This window comes from Salmo salar, chromosome 04 (assembly GCF_965601325.2).
Source record: "Salmo salar chromosome 04, fSalSal1, whole genome shotgun sequence".
Taxonomy (NCBI): Eukaryota; Metazoa; Chordata; class Actinopteri; order Salmoniformes; family Salmonidae; genus Salmo; species Salmo salar.
In genome coordinates, this window is record NC_138294.1 from 75359928 (window position 1) to 75386618 (window position 26691).

Sequence of the window (26691 nt, forward strand, 5' to 3'; positions counted from 1 at the left end):
AAGCCGTACACTCCACAGAGCAGGGCTTTATGGAAGAGTGGCCAGGAAAAAAATAAGCAAACATGTTTGGTGTTTGTCAAAAGGCATGTGGGAGACTCCCCAAACATGGAAGAAGGAACTCTGGTCAGATGAGACTAAAATTGAGCTTTTTGCCATCAAGGAAAACACCATGTCTGGCGCAAACCCAACACCTCATCACTCCGAGAACACAGTGGTGCCAGCATCATGCTGTGGGGATGTTTTTCCCCATCGGCAGGGAAAGGGAAACTGGTCAGAATTGAAGGAATGATGGATGGCGCTAAATACAGACAAATTCTTGAGGGAAACCTGTTTCAGTCTTCCAGAGATTTGATACTGGGACAGAGGTTCACCTTCCAGCAGGATAATGACCCTAAGCATACTGCTAAAGCAACACTCAAATGGTTTAAGGGGAAAGATTTAAATGTCTTGGAATGGCCTAGACGAAGCCCAGACCTCAATCCGATTGAGAATCTGTGGTATGACTTAAAGATTGCTGTACACCGGCAGAACCCATCCAACTTGAAGGAGCTGGAGCAGTTTTGCCTTGAATGGGAAAAATTCCAGTGGCTAGATGTGCCAAGCTTAGAGACATACCCCAAGAGACTTGCAGCTGTAATTGCTGCAAAAGGTGGCTCTACAAAGTATTGACTTTGTGGAGGTGAATAGTTATGCACGCTCAAGTTCTTTTTTCTTTTTAACAAAAAATATTTTATCTTCATAGTGGTAGGCATGTTGTGTAAATCAAATGATACAAACCCCCCAAAAATCCATTTTAATTCCAAGTTACAACCTGGAATTATTTGTAAGGCAACAAAATTGGAAAAATGCCAAGGGGGTGAATACTTTCAAAAGCCACTGTATAATGACTGTACATTTTAGTCATTTAGCAGACGCTCTTATCTAGAGCGACTTACAAGAGCAATTAGGGTGAAGTGCCTTGCTCAAGAGCACATCGGCAGATTTTTCATCTAGTCAGCTCAGGGATTCAAACCAGCAACCTTTCGGCTACCTGCCACTCCACTATGGAGAGCCTAACTTAATTGAAAAGCCTAAAGAAGTCTGGAGATTCACAATTTTTGTCCTTGAACAGAACTCAGCAGGAGATTAAAATGCGTTAAACTATATTAAATCTCACCTCGGGATCGCGGATAATAAAATCAGGGTAATAGTTCTTGATGATTTTCAACCAGCCAGGGATTTTACTGGGTTCCTGGAGACAGAAATGAGATGTACACATACAAACATTAAAGAACAGTCCTCATACTTCATGAATTCCAAATACCCTCCTAGCCCCTAGGCACTCCTGTATATCTGAAATGAGTGAATAGGTTTAAACAGCATGGTAATTGCTCCATCTTGACTTCTGATAGGATTGGTGAAATTTGCACCATACTGCTTACGCCTATTCAGGCGTGCCTAGGTCAGGGGTATTCAAATCTTACCCCACGAGGTCCGGACAACTGCTGGTTTTCTGTTCTACCGGATAATCAACTGCACCCACCTGATGTCCCAGGTCTAAATTAGTCCCTGATTTGAGGGGAAGAAAAAAAAAAAGCAGTGGAACTGGCTTTGAGGTCCAGATTTGAATTTGAGGGCCCAAGTTGGAATTCAGAAAACCCTATTTCACCAACAGGCCACTCAAGAGTGAACTGTCGGGCAGTCCCCCCCCAAGCTGCTTGAGTCACCTTGCTGATTTTGATCATGTCCAGCTCCTTCTGGAGTCGGGTCAACATGGCGTCATCGTAGCCTCCGGAGCACTTGGTCACGGTGCACCACTTCTTAGAGTTGGGGTCATAGCAGCCCATTAAGAAACTGGACATTATCCCGCCTGGTAGAGACATACAACATATTATAAAAACACATTCATGTGAGATATTTTTCTACCCCCACAGCCCAAAATGGTCAGATTCTGTACATGCTGGATATATAGACTACATCCCAAATGGCACCCTATTCTCTATATAGTGCACTAGTTATAGGGCTCTGGTCAAAAGTAGTGCACTAAATAGGGAAAAGGGAAAGATGCCATTTGGGATGTACACAGACTACTAAGCCACGAGTTGCCATAAGTGAAATGAATGTTAGAGTAGATGTTAGACAAACACACTGAACAAAAATATAAAACGCAAAATGTCAGTCCCATGTTTCATGAGATAAAAAAACTAAAACTAAATGTTCAATACGCACAAAGCTGAACAATGGCGCCGGAGATGGCTGCCGTTTTATGGGCTCCTAACCAAATGTGCTATTGTGTGCATTTTTTCATTAAATCGGACACGAAGGATATACTTCAGACACCGGACAAGGCCCAAATCCCCATCATTCGCATGAAGAAGAGACAGATATCGGGGAAGTAGGTCGGGGAGCCTTGTAAAGATCCGACGGCGAGTGGGTAATCTGCCTCTACCATCAGTCCTATTAGCCAAAGTGCAATCATTGGATAATAAAATGAATGATCTCCGATCAAGACGAGCCAACCAATGGGATATTAAAAACGAATATATTGTGTTTCACAAAGTCGTGGCTGAACGACGACATGGATAACATACAGCTAGCTGGGTTTTCCGTGCATCTGCAAGATAGAACAGCTGCCTCCGGTAAGACAAGGGGTGGTGGTTTGTGTCTATTTGTAAATAACCGCTAGTGCACAAAATCTAATATTAAAGAAGAAGTCTCAAGGTTTTGCTCACCTGAGGTAGAGTATCTCATGATAAGCTGTAGACCGCACTATTTACCAAGAGCGTTTATCTATATTTTTCGTAGCGGTCTATTTACCACCACAAATCGATGCTGGCACTAAGACCGTACTCAACGAACTGTATAAGGCCATAAGCAAACAACAAAATGCTCATCCAGAGTCTGCGCGCCTAGTGGCCAGGGACTTTAATGCAAGGAAAGTTAAATCCATTTTACCTAATTTCTACCAGCATGTTACATGTGCAACCAGAGGGGGAGAAAAAAAAATGGAATAAAAAAATACAACTCTAGACCACCTTTACTCCACACGCAGACAAAACTCTCCTTCGCCCTACATTTGGCAAATCTGACCATAACCCTATCCCCTGGATTCCTGCAAAAACTGAAGCAGGATATACCAGTGACTCGCTCAATACGGAAGTGGTCAGATGAAGCAGATGCTAAGCTACAGGACTGTTTTGCTAGCACAGACTGGAATATGTTTCTGGGATTCTTCCTATGGCATTGAGGAGTACACCACATCAGTCACTGGCTTCATCAATAAGTGCATTGATGATGTCCCCACAGTGACCGTACGTACATACCCCAACCAGAAGCCATGTATTACAGGCAACATCCGCACTGAGCTAAAGGCTTGAGCTGCCGCTTTCAAGGAGCAGGACTCTAACCCGGAAGCTTATAAGAAATCCCACTATGCCCTTCGACGAACCATCAAACAGGCAAAGCGTCAACACAGGACAACGATTGAATCGTACTACACCGGCTCCGATGCTCGATGGATGTGGCAGGGCTTGCAAACTATTACGGACTATGAAGGGAAACACAGCCGCGAGCTGCCCAGCGACACGAGCCTACCAGACGAGCTAAATTACTTCTATGCTCACTTTGAGGCAAGCAACACTGAAGCATGTATGAGAGCACCAGCTGTTCCAGGACAACGGTGTGATCGCGCTCTTCGTAGCTGATGTGAGTAAGACCTTTAAACAGGTCGTCAACATTCACAAGGCCCCAGGGCCAGATGGATTACCAGGGCATGTACTCAGAGCATGCGGTGACCAACTGGCAAGTGTCTTCACTGACATTTTCAAAGTCTCCCTGACCGAGTCTAATACCAACATGTTTCAAGCAGACCACCATAGTCCCTGTGCACAAGAACACCAAGGTAGCACAAGAACACCAAGGTAACCTGCCTAAATGACTACCGACCCGTAGCACTCACGTCTGTTGCTTTGAAATGCTGGTCATGGCTCACATCAACATCATTATCGCAGAAACCCTAGACCTACTCCAATTTGCATACCGCCCCAACAGATCCACAGATGACGCAATCTCTATTGCACGCCACACTGCCCTTTCCCACCTGGACAAAAGGAACACCTATGTGAGAATGCTATTCATTGACTACAGCTCAGCGTTCAACACCATAGTGGCCTCACAGCTCATCACTAAGCTAAGGACCCTGGGACTAAACACCTCTCTCTGCAACTGGATCCTGGACTTGCTGACGGGCCACCCCCAGGGGGTAAGGGCAGGTAACAACACATCTGCCACGCTGATCCCAAACACGGAGGCCCCTCAGGGGTGCGTGCTCAGTACCCTCCTGTACTCCCTATTCACCCATGACTGCATGGCCAAACACCATCATTAAGTTTGCCGACAAAAAAGTGGTAGGCCTGATTCCCGACAACGATGAGACAGCCTATAGGGAGGTGGTCAGAGACCTGGCAGTGTGGTGCCAGGATAACATCTCCCTCAACGTGATCAAGACAAAAGGAGATTGATTGTGGACAACAGGAAAAAGAGGGCTGAGCACGCCCCCATTCTCATCGTAGTGGAGCAGGTTGAGAGCTTCAAGTTCATTGGTATCAACATCAACAAACTAACATGGTCCAAACACACCAAGATAGTCATGAAGAGGGCACGACAACACTTTTTCCCCCTCAGGAGACTGAAAAGATTTGGCATGGGTCCTCAGATCCTCAAAAGGTTATACAGCTGCACCGTCGAGAGCATCCTGACTGGTTGCATCACCGCCTGGTATGGCAACTGCTCGGACTCCGACGGCAAGGCACTACAGAGGGTCGTGCGTATGGCCCAGTACATCACTGGGGCCAAGGTTCCCGCCATCCAGGGCCAATATACCAGGCAGTGTCAAAGGAAACTCCTAAAAATGGTCAGACTCCAGCCACCCTAGTCAGACTGTTCTCTCTGCTACCACACGGCAAGCAATACAGGAGCACCACGTCTAGGTCCAAAAGGCTTAAAAGCTTCTACCCCCAAGCCATAAGACTATTTGCATTGACAACCCCCCCCACATTTTTACACTGCTGCTACTCCATCTATGCTTAGTCACTTTACCTCTACCTACATATTACCGCAATATCTCGACTAACCTGTGCCCCCGCACATTGACTGTACCAGTACCCCATTGTATATAGCCTCTCTACTGTTATTTTATGGTTGCTCTAATTATTTGTTATTTTTCTATTTCCTTAAAATAGTTTATTTTAGTAAATACTTTCTTGAAACTGCATTGTTGGTTAAGGGCTTGCAAGTAAGCATTTCACTGTAATGTTTACACCTGTTTTACTCAGCACATGTGACAAATAAAACTTGATTTGAAAAGCTTATTTCTCTTAAATTTGTTTACATCCCTATTGGTCAGCATTTCAAAAGTAACAGTCAGTGTCTGGTGTGGCCACCAGCAGCTCCTCATGGACTGCACCAGATTTGCCAGTTCTTGGTGTGAGATGTTATTCCACTCTTCCACCAAGGCACCTGCAAGTTTCCGGACATTTCTGGGGGGGGGGGGGGGGATAGCCCTAGCCCTCACCCTCCGATCCAACAGGTCCCAGACGTGCTCAATGGGATTGAGATCCAGGATCTTCACTGGCCATGGCAGAACACTGACATTCCTGTCTTGCAGGAAATCACGCACAGAACAAGCTATATGGCTGGTGGCATTGTCATGCTGGAGGGTCATGTCAGGATGAGCCTGCAGGAAAGTTGCCACATGAGGGAGGTACCTTTAACGCACAGCGTTAATTGCCTGCAATGACAACAAGCTCAGTCCGATGGTGCTGTGATACACGCCCCAGACCATGACAGACCCTGCACCTCCAAATCGATCCCACTCCAGAGTACAGGCCTCGGTGTAACGCTCATTCCTTCGACGATAAACGCGAATCCGACCATCACCCGTGGTGAGACCAAACCGCGGCTCATCAGTGAAGACTTTTTGCCAGTCCTGTCTGGCCCAGCGAGACTGGTCCACTTGTTGCCAGTGATGTCTGGTGAGGACCTGCCTTACAACAGGCCTACAAGCCCTCAGTCCAGCCTCTCTCAGCCTATTGCGGACAGTCTGAGCACTGATGGAGTGATTGTGTGTTCCTGGTGTAACATGGACAGTTGTTGCCATCCTGTACCTGTCCCACAGGTGTGATGTTCGGATGTACCGATCCTGTGCAGGTGTTGTTACATGTGGTCTGCCACTGCGAGGACGATCAGCTGTCCTTCCTGTCTCCCTGTAGCGCTCTCTTAGGCGTTTCACAGTATGGACATTGCAATTTATTGCCCTGGCCACATCTGCAGTCCTCATGCCTACAGATTATTTAACTTATAATTCACTGTAATACAATTCCAGTGGGTCAGAAGTTTACATACACTGTGTTGACACTGCCTTTAAACAGCTTGGACAATTCCAGAAAAGTGTGTCATGGCTTTAGAAGCTTCCGATAGGCTAATTGACATCATTTGAGTCAATTGGAGGTGTACCTGTGGATGTATTTCAAGGCCATGTTCATCTGTACAAACAATAGTACACAAGTATAAACACCATGGGACCACGCAGCCGTCATACCGCTCAGGAAGGAGACACGTTCTGTCTCCTAGAGATGAAGGTACTTTGGTGCGAACAGTGCAAATCAATCCCAAATCAGTCAGACTACAGTTTGCAACTGCACATGGGGATAAAGATTGTACTTTTTTGAGAAATGTCTTCTGGTCTGATGAAACAAAAATAGAACTATTTGGCCATAATGTCCATCGTTATATCTGGAGGAAAAAGGGGAGGCTTGCAAGCCGAACTACACCATCCCAACCGTGAAGCACGGGGGTGGCAGAATCATGTTGTGGGGGTGCTTTGCTGCAGGAGGGACTGGTGCACTTCACAAAATAGATGGCATCACGAGGTAGGAAAATGATGTGGATATATTGAAGCAACATCAAGACATCAGTCAGGAAGTTAAAGCTTGGTCGCAAATGGGTCTTCCAAATGGACAATGACCCCAAGCATACTTCCAAAGTTGTGGCAAAATGGCTTAAGGACAACAAAGTGAAGGTATTGGAGTGGCCATCACAAAGCCCTAACCTCAATCTTATAGAGAATTTGTGGGCACAACTGAAAAAGGTGTGTGCGAGCAAGGAGGCCTACAAACCTGACTCAGTTACACCAGCTCTGTCAGGAGGAATGGGCCAAAATTCACCCAACGTATTGTGGGAAGCTTGTGGAAAGATACCCGAAACGTTTGACCAAAGTTTAAATTGTTTAGGGCAATGTATGTAAACTTCTGGCCCACTGGGAATGTGATTTAAGAAATAAAAGCTGAAATAAATAATTCTCTACTATTATTCTGACATTTCACATTCTTAAAATAAAGTGGTGATCCTAACTGACCTAAGACAGTAATTGTGAAAAACGGAGTTTAAATGTATTTGGCTAAGGTGTATGTAAACTTTCTACTTCAACTGTATATATTAAAATGAGAATCATGGTTGATCAGAGTCATTTTTCTACAGCAACCCACTCTTGGGGGACTGCCAGACAGTTATTTAAAAAAAAAAATTGATTAGCTCAGTCAGGTCAGGTGTCACTGTAGGGCTAGAACGAAAATGTGGTCTGTTGCGATTGTCCTAAGAGAGGGTTGGGAAACACTGCCTTCTATAGCATTACGTCGTATTAATTAGTGCTAAACGAAGCTAAATGTTTTACAACGGAAACCGTTTGTATCACATTGTAGAGTCTTTAGGGCAAAGTTCATGTTGCAAAGCGGTGTGCTACGGTGTTTACTAATGAATATGACCCTGGTATGTATACTGACCGTTTGAGCCTTTGCCATAGAAGGCTCCCAGCACCACCAGGTCTGCTGTGTCAGCCATTGCTCCCTCGTTCAGGTAGTCCTTCTTTACCTTCAGCCAGTGGCGCTTCCCTGGCTCATAGGTGCCCTTTGAATTCACACAGATTATGATCAATTCACATCGGTGTGTTGTTACATAGTAGATGTGTTTTTACATTATATCAACCCTCTATTGAGGAGAAATAAATACGTTTGCCATTTCCCACAGATAAAAATTTTGTAGAAAAAATATTAAGACTTGGCTTCTTGTTTCACATTGTTCCAAATAACATCAATTGCTCATTCCAAAGCCCCCAGATGTACAGGCTATCGGTAGGAAAGATGTGTACAGTAGAGTCAGGGGCCTAGTCCAGAAACAACCCCTAGCCCCTACTACCTCGGCACTTAAATAGATTTAAGATGATTGGATTAGTATAAGCAAAAACAGCAAACATTACACCTAGCCTATCGAAGGGCAAAATTGGAGCTACTGCCTTAATTGCTTATATCTTTCAGATGTACATGAAGTACCTGCCTAGGTGGTAAGCGCTAGAGGTTATTCCTGGGCCGGGTTAGAAGTTATTTCTGTCTCACCTTGAGGTCTTTGAGGACCAGCCCCTCCAGTCCCTCTCTGATGACCCGTGTGATCATCTCGGCCAGGTCAGCCGCCCTCTGTGAGACAAGACAGTAAACAACCAGCACATCAGGGTCATGTTCAGTAGGCACAAAAACGTTATGAAACGGAGGTACTATGTGAACTTGCCCAATAAGAAACATTTGTCTTAGTTCACTGTTGCAAAATGTTTTGCTACGGTGTCCCCGAATGAACGTGACCAGTTTCACTCTGCTACATGGGTGAATCCATTGGCTTGGTTGATTATAAGTTCGAAAGACACGTTTGAAGGAGAGTAGTTGCAAATATATATATATATTTTTTAATCTGGCACACGAGACACCTGTCTGATTCACGCCTGTCTCAGTGGACTAATCCATTGCGGGGGCTGCGGGGTTAGCACACGAGTATCACCAGTGGTACATTTGCCCTTAATTCTCATAATTACTAATCATCAACGTTTGTTTGGTTACGGTCATTTCTGTTAATGCATTCAACATATTATTAGTCTTTTACCGTTCTCATTGTCGGAGTGGACACTATTTGCGGACCGCACATATGTTGAGGAACAAGTTTTGGTTTTATTCATTCCATTTAAGAGTTGTCAATTTATTAATTGTCTTTTGTTTGGAGCGCTCCTGTCAATGGTGAGTAGGAACGCACACCTGATTACGCATAGAAGTAGGCCTAGGCTACCTGGCCTGCGTGCAAATGTAGGCTAAATGTGCCCATTTAGGGATCTGATAGTATTTCTGATTGTGGAGCTTCTTAAAGTAATTGTTTCTTTGCCTCAAACAGCAAGTAAGCAAAGTGTTTTTACATCCATTGAGAATGACAAAAGTTCCTCAAAGTAGCCTATATGAAAAATCTTTCCAGCCCTCTTTTGATAATCACACAAAAATATCATGCTCTAATCCAGTGAGAACATCATAAAATAGGCCTACCTGATATAGCCTACAGCTGTGTCTGGCCAGAACTCACTGGTGCAGGAATATTTTATATAATGTTGCAAGTTTTATATAATGTAGTGATAATGTTTAAAGTTCCTTGCACAGGCAATATAATATTTATTTTTAATCAGGATATTGTCTACCTGCAGGCTGCAATGTTTTTATTTGTTTGGCTTTATATAAGCTATTTTTTACATAGTTGGCAATCGAAGTTAATTCTAGAATTTTGATTAACCACATAATGAAACTGTTCCATGAAAACTGGCACGTAGATCGGTAGAAATGGTAAGATAAATTGGCACGCCAAATGGAAAAGGTTGCCGACCCCTGGTGTAGCCTATTACCAGCAACTTCAGGAGCTTAACAGCAGAATCTGCAAAGGCCAGCAGCACCTGGAGAAGGTGGGGGGGGGGGGGGGGGGGGGTCGGGAGCAGGTTTTTTTTCATCTGGTTAGGCTATCTTGATCTTGGCTCCCTCGAGTCATTTGTGTGTATTAATTATTTAAATCACAGTGTGCTTAAAAGCACCAGACAAGCTCAGTAGCCTACATATAGTTGATTTGATTAAAAACTGTGTCTATATAGGGAAAAAATACATGTTTAAAAATGTAGACCAATCAATTGGTCGAAAGAACAAACAAATCTCGGTCAACCAAGATTTTTTTGTTGTTGTCAGGGACAGCCATAAAGGAGAGACGTTTCAGACGTGACGTGGGTCTACATACAGTGACGTGCTTCATCTCGGAGAACAGGATCCTGTTGGGAACCTCCACCATGTTGTCATGGAGGAACTTCCTTCGTTCGTACAGGGGCCTGTGGAGAAGAGAGCACGGTTGCGTTCAAATAGTCAAGTAACAGAAGAAAATGCTCCAAAATGGAGTGAAAGAGGGAGATAACATCTAAACTTCTCCAATAAGAGTTGCTCATTTTCCACTGCAAAATGTTTAAAGGTTTTGCTATGGTGAGCCCCAATGAACATGACCCAGGCTGTGACTTTGAATGTGTGTAAAAAAATAAATAATTAAATACTGGATCAAACAGAAATGAATGCAGACAGACAATGAACATGATATTCACAACATACAGTACACATCAAAGCTTCTACAATAGAGGGATAGGAGTTGAGTGGACACAAGTCAACTGTCCATGCAGTTGTTAAAAAAAAATATTTCAGCCAACTCAAGGATGAGTGAATGTAAGTTCATAGTGAATTCAATACAGGCCTAAGTGTTGTAAATCTACAGAAAGAAGTGACTACAGACGAACTTACTTCTCCATCAGGCTCACGCCGTTGAAATAGATGCAGTCGAACACAAACAAGCACACTTTGGCGTCTTCGAAGGCTGCTTTCTAAAAAAGGAGAGAACCATTTCTCCTGACACGCACTCTTGCTCTGTATCACACACACACACACACACACAACGGCCCCCCTTACCATCTCACACACACCAGCCAACACCCCCTCACCCCACACACACACACACACACACACACACACACACACCGCCCCGCAAACCCAAACAAGCGTACACTCCAAAGAGAGGTCAGTGGAAAGATACATTTGGCAGGCATGCTCACCTTGTGCACCCCCAGTGTCCCGAAGGGCAGTGGCTTGCTGGTGTTGGTGTCGATGAGGAGCACCTCGGCATCCAGGATCATGCTGTTGCCACCAACAAAGGCCTGAGGGATGAACTCTTTAAAATGGGCCACCTGGAACACAGAGGCTTTGGGTTAGATATGGAAAGGCATCAAAACATCAAGGGGCATCAGATGGGAAAAGGCCTTTAAAAAAATGATACACTTATTTGGATCAAACACATTTAATCTTGTTTCTACTGAGGACACATCTAGGCTAGGGAATCAGTGAAAGGGATGGCCTTGAAAAACAAATGGTCTATGCTGCCCAGTCCTCAAAACCGTAATCAAACAGAGGATTTGTTTTACACTTTCCGACTTGCTTATGCAGAATCGGTAAAGAGTTCAACCATGCAGCTTCTCTCAGTGTGTGTGTGGTCTGACCTTGTGTGGCAAAACAGGTTTAAGGCTGCGGCTGAAGTAGCTGAAGTGGTCTCCATTCTTGTGGACCTGCACACGCTCGCCGTCGTACTTGATTTCAGAGTACATGCCGTTGGGGCACTTCTTCATGGCGTACTGGATGGACTTGCATGCCTCAGCCTGGGAGGGAGAACCAATGACTTGTATTAGCCCCATACATTGGACTAGGGAAACCTATAATTATAGTTGGGTCTGCCTTCAGTGTATTCAGCTCTTCCTAGGTTTGCAGACTCTCCATTGGAAACCTGGGGTTGTATGTATCGAGAGTCTCCGAGTGGGAGCACAGATCAGTTTCGCCTTTTATATCACAAAGAATAAGAAGATTACATGGACACGGGGACCTGATCCAAGATCAGCACTTCTACTCTGAGACACTTGATACATACTGTACAATGCATTCGGAAAGTATTCAGATCCCTTCACTTTTTCCACATTTTGTTACGTTACAACCTTATTCTAAAATGGATTAGATTGATGAGGGGAAAAAAAACAAAATCGACACACAATACCCAATAATGACAAAGCAAAAAGAAGTTGACATTTTTGCAAATATATTCATATTAAAAATAAAAAAATAAAATATAACATTTACATAATTATTCAGACCCTTTACTCAGTACTTTGTTGAAGCACTTTTGGCAGTGATTCCAGCCTCAAGTCTTCTTTGGTATGACGCTACAAGCTTGGCACACCTGTACTTGGGGAGTTTCTCCCATTCTTATTGCAGAACCTCTCAATCTCTGTCAGGTTGGATGGAGAGTGTTGCTGCAAAGCCATTTTCAGGTCTCTCCAGAGATGTTCGATCTGGTTCAAGTCCAGGCTCTGGGTAGGCCAATCAAGGACATTCAGAGACTTGTTCCTAAGCCACTCCTGCATTAACTTGGCTGTGTGCTTAGGGTCGTTCTCCTGTTGGAAGGTGAACCTTTGCACCAGTCTGAGATCCGGATTCACCGTAGGGATGGTATTGGCCAGGTGATGAGTGGTACCTGGTTTCTTCCAGACGTGACACTTGGCTTTTAAGCCAAAGAGTTTTGGCCTTCATCAGACCAGAGAATCTTGTTTTTCATGGTCTGAGAGTCCTTTGGTGCCTTTTGGCAAACTCCAAGCGGGCTGTCATGTGCCTTTTTGGTGTGCTGCAGAGATGGTTGTCCTTCTGGAAGGTTTTCCTCTGTGGAGATGGGAGCTCTGTCAGAGTGACCATCGGTTTCTTGGTACCCTCCCTGACCAAGGTCCTTCTCCCCCGATTGCTCAGTTAGGTCGGGCGGCCAGCTCTAGGAAGAGTCTTGGTTGTTCCAAACTTCTTCCATTTAAGAATGATGGAGGCCACTGTTCTTGGGTACCCTTCCCCAGATCTCTGCCTCGACACAATCCTGTCTCGGAGCTCTACGGACAATACCTTTGACCTCATGACTTGGTTTTTGCTCTGACGTGCACTGTTAACTGTGGGACCTTATACAGACAGGTGTGGGCCTTTCCAAATCATGTCCAATCAATTGAATTTACCACAGTTGGACTCCAATCAAGTTGTAGAAACATCTCAAGGATGATCAATGGAAACAGGATATACCTGAGCTCAATTTTGAGTCTCATAGCAAAGGGTCTGAATACTTATGTAAATAAGGTATTCGTTTTTTTATAAATTAGCAAACATTTCTAAAAACCTGTTTTCTCTTTGTCATTATGGGGCATTGTGTGTAGATTGATGGGGGAAATAATTATATGAATCCATTTTAGAATACGGCGGTAACGTAACAATGTGGAAAAAGTGAAGGGGGCTGAATACTTTCCGAATGCAGCGTACATATGGCCCCTGGTTGGGAGGTAGGTCTGACCCTGGTCTTACTGTAGGTCTGCTTCAGTGTTTAAGAGGAACCTAATACACTGAAGCAGACCTTTGTTAACATTTAGTTGAGGGATGATAACCCACTCACTTTGGGGCAAAATACATTAAAGTAATACTGTATGGGTTGGAAAGTGCTCTAGTTGTTCATATTTACTGTTCTGTACTTGGTATGCTGGATGTAGCATGCTTCAAATGTGAAAGAACTTATACAATTTTACTGCGAGGATACATTTCAATTCCATTCATATTTCTGCTGTGTGTACACGTTGTGTCTGAAGTGACTTGCGTACAGCATGGCTTGCGAAATCGCATAAGATCAACCCCCCCAAAAAATGTCTCATTCAGAATTCATTCTCTGTCATGCAGATCTCTCAGTTGTAGTCAATTGCTCTTGGGAATACACTTTTTCTGATCACAGAAACCCTTTCAACCAGCTGAAATGTTAAATGAGCCCATCAAATCACATATTATTGGTCACATACACATATTAGCATATGCTATTGCGGGTGTAGGGAAATGCTTGTGTTCCTAGCTCCAACAGTGCAGTAATATCTAACAAGTCACAACAACACAAATTTCAAGTAAAAAGAAGAGTTAAGAAATATCAATATTAGGACGAGCAATGTCGGAGTGGCATGGACTAAAATACAGTAGAATACAGTAAATACATATGAATTAAGGCAGTATGTAAACATTATTAAAGTGACCAGTGATTCCATGTCTATATAAGGCAGCAGCCTCTAAGGTGCAGGGTTGAGTGGTGGTAGCCAGCTAGTGATGGCTATCTATCTGATGGCCTTGAGATAGAATGTTGTTGAGATAGATGTTTTTCAGTCTCTCAGTCCCAGCTTTGATGCACCTGTACTGACCTCACCTTCTGGATGGTAGTGGGGTGAACAGGCCATGGAGGTTGATGTCCTTGATTATATATTTCTCCTTCCTGAGACGCTGTAGTTGTCCTGGAGGGAAGGCAGTGTGCACCCGGTGATACATTGGGCAGACCGCACCACCCTCTGGAGAGCCCTGCGGTTGCGGGCAGTGCAGTTGCCATACCAGGCGGTGATACAGCCCGACAGGGTGCTCTCAATTGTGCATCTGTAAAAGTTTGTGATGGTCTTAGGGCCAAGTTGAATTTCTTCAGCCTCCTGAGGTGGCGCTTTCTTCACCACACTGTGTGTGGGTGGACCATTTCAGATTGTCAGTAATGTGTACGCCGAGGAACTTTTTGAAAAAGCTTTTCACCTTCTCCACTGCGGTCCTGTCAATGTGGATAGGGGAGTGCTCGCTCTGCTGTCTCCTGAAGTCCACATTCAGCTTCTTCGTTTTGTTAACATTGAGGGAGAGGTTCTTTTCCTGGCACAACTACCCTCACCTCCTCCCTGTAAGCTGTCTCATTGTTGGTAATCAGGCCTACAACTGTTGTGTCGTTTGCAAACTTGACCATTGAGTAGGAGGCATGAGTGGCTAAGCAGTCATGGGTGCCGTCAGGAAGTCCAGGACCCAGTTGCAGAGGGCGGGGTTCAGACCCAGGGCCTCAAGCTTAATGATAAGCTTGGAGGGTACTATGGTGTTGAATGCTGAGCTATAGTCAATGAACAGCCTTCTTACATAGGTATTCCTCTTGTCCAGATGGGATAGGGCAGTATGCAGTATGATGGCGATTGCATCATCTGTGGATCTATTGGGGCGATATGCATATTGAAATGGGTCTAGGGTGTCAGGTAAGGTAGATGTGACATGATCCTAAACTAGCCTCTCAAAGCAATTCATGATAACAGAAGTGAGTGGTACGGGGCGATAGTCATTTAGTTCAGTTACCTTTGCCTTCTTGGGTACAGGAACAATGGTGGCCATCTTGAAGCAAGTGGGGACAGCAGACTGGGATAGGGAGAGATTGAATATGTCCGTAAATGCGACTAGGGATGAGGACGTCGGCCACGGAGAACCAACTGTACTTGGGAGCGGGCAGTGTCGATGGCACTGTGTTATCCTCAAAGCGGGCGAAGGCGTTTAGCTTGTCCTGGAGCAAGATGTCGGTGTCTGCAATGTGGCTAGTTTTCCCTTTGTAGTCCGTGATTGTCTATAGACCCTGCCACATACGTCTCATGTCTGAGCCGTTGAATTACAACTCCACTTTGTCTCTGTTCTGACATTTTGCCTGTTTGATTGCCTTATGGAGGGAATAACTACACTTTGTATTCAACCATATTCCCAGTCACCTTGCCATGGTTAAATGCGGTGGTTCGCGCGAATGCTGCCATCTATCCACGGTTTCTGATTTGGGTAGGTTGTAATAGTCAAAATGGGAAGAACATCTGCTATGCACTTCCTGATGAACTCAGTCACCGTGTCAGTGTATACATTCAGAGTTTGTTTGTGTGTCAAGTTCATGTTTACAGGTCGAGTATGTATGCAGAGGGCGAGTATGAGCATGTCTGCTGAGTGCATGTGTGGATCTGTGTGTGTGAGAGCATGTATGTGTATGAGCTCACCAGCATAGGCTGCACTGGGGTCATGAGGGAGGCTTCAATAGTGAGGAGCTTCCTGGGGCCTGAGCCGTTGGTGGCGTCCTGCTGGTTCCTCAGCACACGCTCTATCACGTCCCCTAGGTTACGGGAGGCCTTGAAAGCGTCGTAGGCATTCGGGTCCACTGCATCCAAGCTGTTCACAAGATACATTTGATTGAGAAGGGGGTTCAAATATACTGCAATAACTTTCAAAGTTCATGTATGCTTTGAAAGCTCTAGTATATTAGGTTTAGAAGTTCTAGCATAGTGTTTTAATGTTGTCGTGTCAGGTTAGGAGTAAATCTAAGGTGACTTACACATGCTTAGCTCCAGAGTTCATCTTTAGATCATGCTTAATGAGTCTGATGATACATTTCAGGTCATTGCCGGTGCATCTGCAACAAAGACATGGTTGACTTGTGTGAGTATGGCTGCAGTTATATAATTTGATTATATTCAGAAGTTGACTCTGTCCCTTAGTCTTTTGATGCATAATATGTTGGTGCAGTAGAAGGAATTGTGGACAGACACTGAATTACTAGGAATTTTAAGATGTCAAGTCATTAAGTACAGTATAGGTCTGCTAATAGGAAGACATTTTTTTTTAACTTTTTGGATATGTCCTCTAGCTCTTTCTGCTGGTCATCCTCCTTGGTTAACTGGGCCAGACGGGTAAGGGACGCATCCACTTCCTGAATCGTGAGCAGACTCTTGGCGGCCGGCGGGAAAGACTTGCCTTCTTCAAAAAACATCCTCACTGTCTCCGACACATCCCCCTGTACGCCCAGAATAAAAATATACTCAATACACGTCAGTCCTGAAACCCCTGAGTCGGGGGTCACATGGGCTGTATGTTGTGATAGAGCCTACTCAGCATAATCTACCATTTATGTCAGACTATGTACTAGTGTTTGTTCCCAGCTATGTTTTGTGTATGCAATGTGAGAGGTGCTAAGATTGTCCTCTTATATGACAATGAACATGAATCTGAATAACTTGTCAGAAGCACTGACTGTCATGTTCTGGACTCAACAAACACTGACCTGTTCCAGATCTCGCACCATCTCCTCCTGGTTGCAGTTGAAGATGCGGCTGAATAGCTTGACTATCTGTTTGTCGTTGAGGTTGTACACACTCTTCACCACCCCTGGGAGAAGCAGCTTCACCGTCAGGTACACATCTCCCTTGAATTTATCTGGTAGGGAGAAGAGAAAAAGAAAATTAGGTATTTCATTAATTCTGCTTGCCTACTTAAAAACAACCTTTGAGGACAACATTCAATGCAGTACAATACTGCAGAGACAATTTACAACATAAATTAAGCTACGCACGCATGCACACACACCTCCCCCTGAGCCTTTCTTCAGGAAGTCGTGGATGATCTGTGTCTTGATGTTGTAGCTATTCTTGTCTGCCACCATGGCACAGAGCTTGCGGAACTCCCGGAGCAGGTTATCCTTGTGTTTGGGGTCACAGAGCTGTGCGGAAAGAGGACTGCCTTGGTTGGGTTTGGCTGGGGAGGGGCCTGGGCTGCCTGAGCTCCCAGCCTTAGTAGCTAATTGGACAAAGGACAATATGATTGAAAAAAATAAAGACGAGATAATACAGTAGGGTTATGTTCTGGTGGAATGGACAGAGGAAAATAGTTTTGAAACTGAAAACACAAACATCTGCACTTTTGTAGCAGGACTAGCTAGTTTTCAGATGTGCACACTGGTTGATGCATCCACCGGAATACCCTCTCACCTGTGAAGCCAGAGAACTTCCGTGGTGCATTCAGAGAAGGGTCAGCAGGCAGAGCAGACAGCTGACCACTGTTGTTCAGCTTGGCTTGCACCTTCTTCTTTGGGCTCGCGTTAGCTTTGGCCATCAAGTCTGAAAGAGAATGAAAGAGTTGTTATATGGCATCTCAATTAACATGACAAGAAAAGTTTAAAGACGTCAAAATATTTTCTTCCATGGTGAACAACACCAACTTGAATGCCATGACATGCATCCTATGAGTCGGTCAGTATATGCATTACAAAAAACATTTCGGCATGTGGAACTTAATCTTGCTACATTGACGGAAATATATAAACGTTGTACCTTCAACAAGTTTGTTGATGAGCTCCTTGTCCTCATCCTGCAGCTCCTCCCAGCCCTCCAGGTCTGTGATGTCCTCGATCTTCTTAGTGGTGGCACGGGCCCGCTCCAGCTTCTCAAAGATACACTTCACATGGTACCACTCCTTCATCTCCCCGGCGGACTCACTGAACGGGTTAGGCACAATCTTCCCGATGCGGGTCAAGCCCTTCATGATTTTGTCCTTACACTTCTTACATCCCGCAGTGCCACGTTTGGCATACTCTACACAGTATCTCTGTTCAGCCATGTCTGTCTGGTTAGTACAATAGTGACGCCAGCAAACCTTGAAATTGGAATCTAGTGAAAGACTGCGATTCCAAGGGGGCTGGGTGCACTGTTGGCAGTCCAAGGGATAGGGGAGGATGCCCCTACAATGGGGTAGAATTTGGAAGTTTGCAGATAAGGGATAAGCGACAAACAGTTTCCAGGTGGGTTGACACCTACACAGTTTCCCAAAATGTATATTGTAGACAGTCTTAAGTGCCAATGAAATACAGAATCTCTGCATCCAATATGGTTTGGTGATATCTAAAATGTAAAAAGGTTAAAGGTTATTCACAACGATGCAATGCAGTATAAATAATAGCCAGTCTGCTTACACCCCCCCCCCCCCCCCCCCCCCGCATTTGGCGATTAGTTAGCCAGCCAGCTAACTAACAACAAACCCATAAAAGCTAGTTCGTGTATGGAAATGGAGATGCTGTCCAGACAACGCCATATAGTATGTATAGAGCAGCGTATTACTCCATAAAGTAATGAACTTTTCACAAGAACACTTAATCGTAGCAAGCTAGAAGTATGACAACTCGCTAAAACTCGTTACGTGTAGATGACTGCAGTCATTTGCTAACTGGTTGCTACCTAGCTAACGTTAGCTTTTAGCTAACTTTAACCAAATGTGGTAAGGTTCAAAATGGGCTCAAACATGTCATTTACCTTGTTTTAAAGTGGGGGAGGAGGCTCATTAGCTTAAATATTACAAACGAGGTTCGCTTATACTAGCTAGCAGCTAGCTATAGGCTACACAATCATTGAAAAGGCAACACTCAGTTCCCTTTAAGTCCTAGCGAGCTACCACGCTTCCTCTTTGTTCGCCTGCGTTTCCTGGTTTTTGCGCATGTGCGGGTATGCAGACAGAAATGGTAATGAGACGCAAGACCAAATCAAATTGTATTTGTCACATGCGCCTAATACAACGGGTTTAGCTTACGAGCCCTTCCCAGCGATGCAGAGTTAAAAACAATAACACAAAGACAAATACTAACACAGGAGGAATAAAATATACAAGAAAGGAGCTTTATACAGTGATTAGCAGTAGGCTACCAGATCATTTCGAACCAACTCATCATCAAGCTTTTGTTAGGGTTGAACTGGCTATTTGTATGCATAACTTATATAATATACCGGGGAAGCTATGCTACAATATTAAGTATATAAACTACTGGTAAATTAACTGTTGAAGACAAGAAGAACTACAACCGGCAACAGGAAGTGCGTCACGACGCTGGGATCAGCCTGCACTCCGACGATAGGAGGAGCAAGTTTAAACCATGCTCCTCCTCCCTCTGACAGGCCAGCATTGAGCGGGAACTATCTCTGTCAGAGTATAAAAGAGAGAACAATAGAATGTGACGCCCTCTTCTCTGTTTGCCCTGCGAGGTAAAACAGCGAGACCGTATATATACGAACCACACATATACCACGCACGTGTTTGCATTAATTAAAGTACAGCTAAATCAGAAGTTACTATGTGCTGACTATTTTGTTCTGTTACCAGAAACGAACTGTCGCAACATTAACACTTTGATTATTTTAATCAGCTGTGTAGTGCTAGGGCACAAACCTTAAAGTGCACCCAGGCGGGGCCCCAGTACCGAGTTTGGGAAACACTACTTCATCACTACACGCAAATACTTTTCAAAAAATATAGAGCTCGCCAGCTTGAAGTCCTAAAAACCGGAAATTAGTTACTGGTTCGTTCAGCCATTCCTATGGGGGAAAGAATGGAGTTTTGGGATAACTGACGAAAATAAGATCTGAGGTTAACAGACTTTGGAGATCTTATACATTTTGTCCTAAGAGATAATATCAGTCAGTCATGACCTTTATGAAATATGAAGCCTTTATGTGCTTTATGTTCTTGTTTTGATTAAATAAAATGCTTCACTAGCTGATGAATATTATCTCATAGAACAAAACTTATAAAATATACTAAACCAGTCTTTACCACAGACCTTATTTTTGGTATTTGTAAAAACAAAATAGCACATTTCACCATGGGCTTTGGCCAAATCAAATCAAATGTTATTTGTCACATGCTCCAAATCCAACAGTGAAATGCTTACTTACAAGCCCTTAACCAACAATGCTTTAAGAAGCTAAGAAAAATGTGTTAAGTAAAAAATAGAAAACAAAAGTCACAAATAATTAAACATCAGCAGTAAAATAACAATAGCGAGGCTATATACAGGGGTACCAGTACAGTGTCAATGTGCGGGGGCACCGGTTAGTAATTGAGGTAATATGTACATGTAGGTAGAGTTAAAGTGACTATGCATAGATAATAAACAGAGAGTAAAAGCAGGAGTCTTGGTAGCCCTTTGATTATCTATTCAGGAGTCTTATGGCTTGGGGGTAGAAGCTGTTAAGAAGCCTTTTGGACCTAGACTTGGCACTCCGGCACCACTTGCCTTGCGGTAGCAGACAATTTTTAGGGCCTTCCTCTGACACCGCCTGGTATAGAGGTCCTGGATGGCAGGAAGCTTGGTCCCAGTGATGTACTGGGCCATACGCACTACCCTCTGTAGTGCCTTGCAGTCAGCGGCCAAACAGTTGCTATACCAGGCAGTGATGCAACCAGTCAGGATGCTCTTGATGGTACAGCTACAGAACCTTTTGAGGATCTGAAGACCCATGCCAAGTCTGGCTTTGTCATGGCCTCTTGTGTTTTTATTTTTTTTATTTTAACTTTATAGGCAAGTCATTTAAGAACAAATTCTTATTTTCAATGACTAGGAACAGTGGGTTAACTGCCTTGTTCCGGGGCAGAACAACAGAGTTTTACCTTGTCAGCTCGGGGATTTGATCTTGCAACCTCCCGGTTACTAGTCCAATGCTCTAACCACTAGGCTACCTGCCACCCCAGGCCGAGCCATGGCGGAGTTAGTGCCTACAAAAAAAAACTCCATTACTGTTGCTCTCTATTGGGCAGATATTGCACAATCCAGGGCACGTTCAGCAAGACGCAAAGTTTTGGAACATTGCCTTTCTGTTTTTCTAACATGTATTGACTCAGGAGGTGAATACTTATCAAATCAAGTATTGTACTTGTGTATTAATTTACTCATACTGAATGCTTTTTATGAACGTTTTCGATTATTGAAATGTAATCAAAGATGTTCATAAAAGGCATTGGGTAGGAGTAAATTAATACACAAATATTAATACACTTTTAGACATATCTTAAATTAAAGCGTTTTCATGAATATGATGATATCATCTTGAAGTCCATTCAAGAGATTATGGGACATGAAGTAAAGTGGAAGGGTATACCCACTTTTAGCTACCCACTTACCTGGCCAGAAATACATTAAGGGATGAGAAATTCTTCGTGTTTTTGGCCTGGCCATAGACTAAGATAGACATCCCATCTTTGTATCTGTCCCATTATGGCATCTGTGAGAGCATGGGCAGCACCATTGAGGTAATCTTTATTTTAAAGTAATCAATTTACTTCTGCTACTACTTCTATGAGTTGGCAAACAAACTGAAAGGTTGCATACTGCCACCTCGAGTGTGTTGTTTGAACAGTTATAAAACAGGTATAAAGCCAATGTTGGCGATTTACAGCCACCTGCAGTTATGGAATGTTTGCTCATGAGTACAATTCATTGGCTTATCTCTACTGATGACCTAGATGGAATTACAGTTGAAGTCGGAAGTTTACATACACTTAGGTTGGAGTCATTAAAACTCGTTTTTCAACCACTCCTCAAATTTCTTGTTAACAAACTATAGTTTTGGCAAGTTGGTTGAGACATCTACTTTGTGCATGACACAAGTAATTTTTCCAACAATTGTTTACAGACAGATTATTTCACTTATCACACTGTATCACAATTCCAGTGGGTCAGAAGTTTACATACACTAAGTTGACAGTGCCTTTAAACAGCTTGTAAAATTCCAGAAAGTTATGTCATGGCTTTAGATGCTTCGGATAGGCTAATTGACATCATTTGAGTCAATTGGAGGTGTACCTGTGGATGTATTTCAAGGCCTACCTTCAAACTCAGTGCCTCTTTGCTTGACATCATGGAAAAAATCAAAAGAAATCAGCCAAGACCTCAGAAAAAAATTGTAGACCTCCACAAGTCTGGTTCATCCTTGGGAGCAATTTCCAAACGCCTGAAGGTCCCACGTTCATCTGTACAAACAATAGTACGCAAGTATAAACACCATGGGACCACGCAGCCGTCATACTGCTTAGGAAGGAGATGCGTTCTGTCTCCCAGAGATGAACGTACTTTGGTGCGAAAAGTGCAAATCAATCTCAGAACAACAGCAAAGGACCTTGTGAAGATGCTGGAGGAAACAGGTACAAAAGTATCTATATCCACAGTAAAACGAGTCCTTTATAACATAACCTGAAAGGCCGCTCAGCAAGGAAGAAGCCACTGCTCCAAAACCGGCATAAAAAAGCCAGACTACGGTTTGCAACTGCACATGGGGACAAAGATTGCACTTTTTGGAGAAATTTCCTCTGGTCTGGTGAAACAAAAATAGAACTGTTTGGCCATAATGACCATCGTTATGTTTGGAGGAAAAAGGGGAGGCTTGCAAGCCGAAGAACACCATCCCAATCGTGAAGCACGGGGGTGGCAGCATCATGTTGTGGGGGTGCTTTGCTGCAGGAGGGACTGGTGCACTTCACAAAATAGATGGCATCATGAGGCAGGAAAATTATGTGAATATATTGAAGCAACATCTCAAGACATCAGTCAGTTAGTTAAAGGTTGGTTGCAAATGGGTCTTCCAAATGGACAATGACCCCAAGCATACTTCCAAAGTTGTGGCAAAATGGCTTAAGGACAACAAAGTCAAGGTATTGGAGTGGCCATCACAAAGCCCTGACCTCAATCCTATAGAAAATATGTGGGCAGAACTGAAAAAGCATGTGCGAGCATGGAGGCCTACAAACCTGACTCAGTTACACCAGCTCTGTCAGGAGGAATGGGCCAAAATTCACCCATCTTATTGTGGGAAGCTTGTGGAAGGCTACCCAAAACGTTTGAGCCAAGTTAAGCAATTTAAAGGCTATGCTACCAAATACTAGTTGAGTTTATTTAAACTTCTGACCCACAGGGAATGTGATGAAATAAATAAAAGCTGAAATAAATCATTCTCTCTACTATTATTCTGACATTTCACATTCTTTGTCACGACTTCTACCGATGTCGATGCCTCTCCTTGTTCGGGCGGTGTTCGGCGGTCGACGTCACCGGCCTTCTAGCCATCGCTGATCCATTTTTCATTTTCCATTTGTTTTGTCTCGTTTTTCCACACACCTGGTTCTCATTGTCCCTCATTATGTTTTGTGTATTTAACCCTCTGTTTCCCCCATGTCTTTGTTTATCTGTGTTGATGTTTGCGCACGTTAGTCTGATTGCGCTGGGTTATGTATACCCGTTTTGTATTTCGTGTTCATTGTGCAGTGTGCTTTTGGTTCGCCTTAATAAAAGGCTCCGTGTGCTACCAAATACCTACTCTCCTGCGCCTGACTCCCTTGCAGCCATTCTTAAAATAAAGTGGTGATCCTAACTGACCAAAGACAGGGAATTTTTACTCTGATTAAATGTCAGGAATTGTGAAAAACTGAGTTTAAATGTATTTGGCTAAGGTGTATGTAAACTTCAACTATATGTGATCCTTTCTTAACCCATATGTATCCCACCCAGTTGACTACTTCATGGCTCTGCTCAGAGCCATATACCTGTTATGGCTAGGGGGCAGTATTTTCACAGCCGGATAAAAAACGTACCCGATTTAATCTGATTATTACTCCTGCCCAGAAACTAGAATATGCATATAATTATTAGCTTTGGATAGAAAACACTCCAAAGCTTCTAAAACTGTTTGAATGTTGTCTGTGAGTATAACAGAACTCATTTGGCAGGCCAAAACCTGAGAAGATTCCATGCAGGAAGTGCCCTGTCTGACAATTTCTTGCCCTTCTTGATTATCTCTATCCATTACAGAGGATCTCTGCTGTTACGTGACACTTCCTACGGCTCCCATGGGCTCTCAGAAGGCGGCAAAAAGTTGAATCGTGGCTTTGCAGGCTCTGGTTGAAAAAAAGTAGCGCGTTTGGGTAGTGGCTGGTTACAGTACTGTGAGACTCAGGCTCGTGCCCGCGTCGACAGAATGCTTTGTTTTCTTTCGTCTGTTTACCTAAACGCAGATTCCCGGTCGGAATATTATCGCTTTTTTACGAGAAAAATGGCATAAAAATTGATTTTAAACAGCGGTTGACATGCTTCGAAGTACGGTAATGGAATATTTAGAAATCTTTTGTCACGAATTGCGCCATGCTCGTGACTCTTATTTACACTTCGGATAGTGTCTTGAACGCACGAACAAAACACCGCTATTTGGATATAACGATGGATTATTTTGGACCAAACCAACATTTGTTATTGAAGTAGCAGTCCTGGGAGTGCATTCTGACGAAGACAACAAAGGTAATCAAACTTTTGTAATAGTAAATCAGAGTTTGGTCAGGGCTAAACTTGGTCGGTGTCTAAATGGCTAGCCGTGATGGCTGGGCTATCTACTGAGAATATTGCAAAATGTGCTTTCACCGAAAAGCTATTTTAAAATCGGACATATCGAGTGCATAGAGGAGTTCTGTATCTATAATTCTTAAAATAATTGTTATGTTTTTTTTGAACATTTATCATGAGTGATTTAGTAAATTCACCGGATGTTTGCGGGGGTATGCTAGTTCTGAACGTCACATGCTAATGTAAAAAAGCTGGGTTTTGATATAAATATGAACTTGATTGAACAAAACATGCATGCATTGTATAACATAATGTCCTAGGGTTGTCATCTGATGAAGATCATCAAAGGTTAGTGCTGCATTTAGCTGTGGTTTTGTTTTTTGTGACATTATATGCTAGCTTGAAAAATGGGTGTCTGATTATTTCTGGCTGGGTACTCTGCTGACATAATCTAATGTTTTGCTTTCGCTGTAAAGCCTTTTTGAAATCGGACAGTGTGGTTAGATTAACGAGAGTCTTGTCTTTAAAATGCTGTAAAATAGTCATATGTTTGAAAAATTGAAGTTTTTCGGATTTTAGAGGAGTTTGTATTTCGCGCCACGCCCATCATTGGATATTGGAGCAGGTGTTCCGCTAGCGGAACGTCTAGATGTAAGAGAGTTCGGCCAGGTTTTACAATGGACTCCATGTTAGCGCCTTTATTCTCAACATTTTGGTTATATTACTGTACAACAGCGCCTAAGTCAATTCCCTATGAAATGACCCGCTTTAAACAAGCAAAACATAGCAGTGAATTTAACAGAAGTTTTCTTTGATTAGCATTCAGGATAATGTGTATCCAAGTTGGTTCTATGTTGTGGTATCAACAAATTGCATATCTGCTTTCACTGGACATCTTCATAGGTTTAGAAAAATACCAGAAATAAACAGCACAATGTGAAAGCATCAATTATCACTTACCAACAGCTATGGAGGAGAAAGTGGTGCTCTCATAAAGTTCAGACAGAAACTGCATTGGCTCAAACTCTGGCACTGCCCATGCTAAAACAGGCTTTTGGACACTAGAGTCCTCTATATATCTACCTCTATGGACCTGTCTCATTATTATTAATTATTCTTCTTCTTTTCACATGTAATGATTTTTATTCTATAAAGATCGTTATTCTGTAAATATTTTGTGTATATTGTAGAAAAATTGTCTCAGAATATACCAATAATGTGAAAGATGGATAGTAGACAACAGTATGCTCCAACTTTAGTCTATCAAGTTTTCTGACATGGTTTTCCTGCCTGATAATAGATATCTATTTCTACTATTGTACTGTTACTGTACTAAGTAACTTAGATGACTAAAATAACTAAATCCTAACTTAGGTGGATAATGGATGAGCTGTTAGGTTGTTTTCTAGACACAAGTGTGAAAGTGTTTGGTGTAAGATGATGTCATTCAGGACAGGCTACAGCCCTTTAGTGAGTCAAACAGTTTGTATAAGTATGTGTAATGGATTTATGAAACAAAGCAACTAATTACAGTATATACGCGGAGTGTACAAAACATTAAAGCACACCTTCCTAATATTGAGTTGCACCTAGTTGTTTCAACAAATTATTATTATGTAACTGGTTCCACAGCCTTTTTTTGTTTACTCAACTTTTCAGTCCAAATGTTTACTTAGCTCCAACTTGAGAAAACTTTGGCAAAAATTCTATCAATTTAAAATGATGTGTTTGCTCAAATTCTCTCATATGTTCATTCAACTATAAATTATTTGAGCATCTTACATAAAAAAGGCTGTGGAACTAGTTACACACACAGGGCTTTTAACATAATGTTTTCCACTTATGTACAGTGCATTCAGACCCCTTGACTTTTTCCACATTGTTACGTTACAGCCTTATTCTAAAATTGATTAAATGTTTTTCCCCCCTCATCAATCAACACACAATAGCCCACAATGACAAAGCAAAAACAGGTTTTTAGAAATG

At 43.1% G+C, this 26691-nt stretch overlaps 1 protein-coding gene across 2 annotated transcripts in view; it reads right to left on the minus strand.

Annotated features, from left to right (window-relative positions):
- The window catches only part of lig3 (ligase III, DNA, ATP-dependent), a 25339-nt gene extending 6284 nt beyond the window's left edge, over positions 1-19055 (minus strand). For both annotated transcript variants that reach the window (XM_014197873.3, XM_014197871.3), the window contains exons 1-16: positions 18863-19055; positions 17888-18454; positions 17546-17674; positions 17145-17354; positions 16843-16994; positions 16409-16575; positions 16117-16194; positions 15785-15953; positions 11414-11569; positions 10973-11104; positions 10665-10744; positions 10120-10207; positions 8427-8504; positions 7818-7941; positions 1707-1849; positions 1157-1231 (exon numbers count right to left, since the gene is read on the minus strand). In XM_014197873.3, coding sequence (XP_014053348.1) covers positions 1157-1231; positions 1707-1849; positions 7818-7941; positions 8427-8504; positions 10120-10207; positions 10665-10744; positions 10973-11104; positions 11414-11569; positions 15785-15953; positions 16117-16194; positions 16409-16575; positions 16843-16994; positions 17145-17354; positions 17546-17674; positions 17888-18434 — 2328 coding nt within the window. In that variant the 5' untranslated portion in view covers positions 18435-18454; positions 18863-19055. The remainder of the gene's footprint in view (positions 1-1156; positions 1232-1706; positions 1850-7817; positions 7942-8426; positions 8505-10119; positions 10208-10664; positions 10745-10972; positions 11105-11413; positions 11570-15784; positions 15954-16116; positions 16195-16408; positions 16576-16842; positions 16995-17144; positions 17355-17545; positions 17675-17887; positions 18455-18862) is intronic.
- Between the last annotated feature and the right edge of the window lie 7636 nt (positions 19056-26691).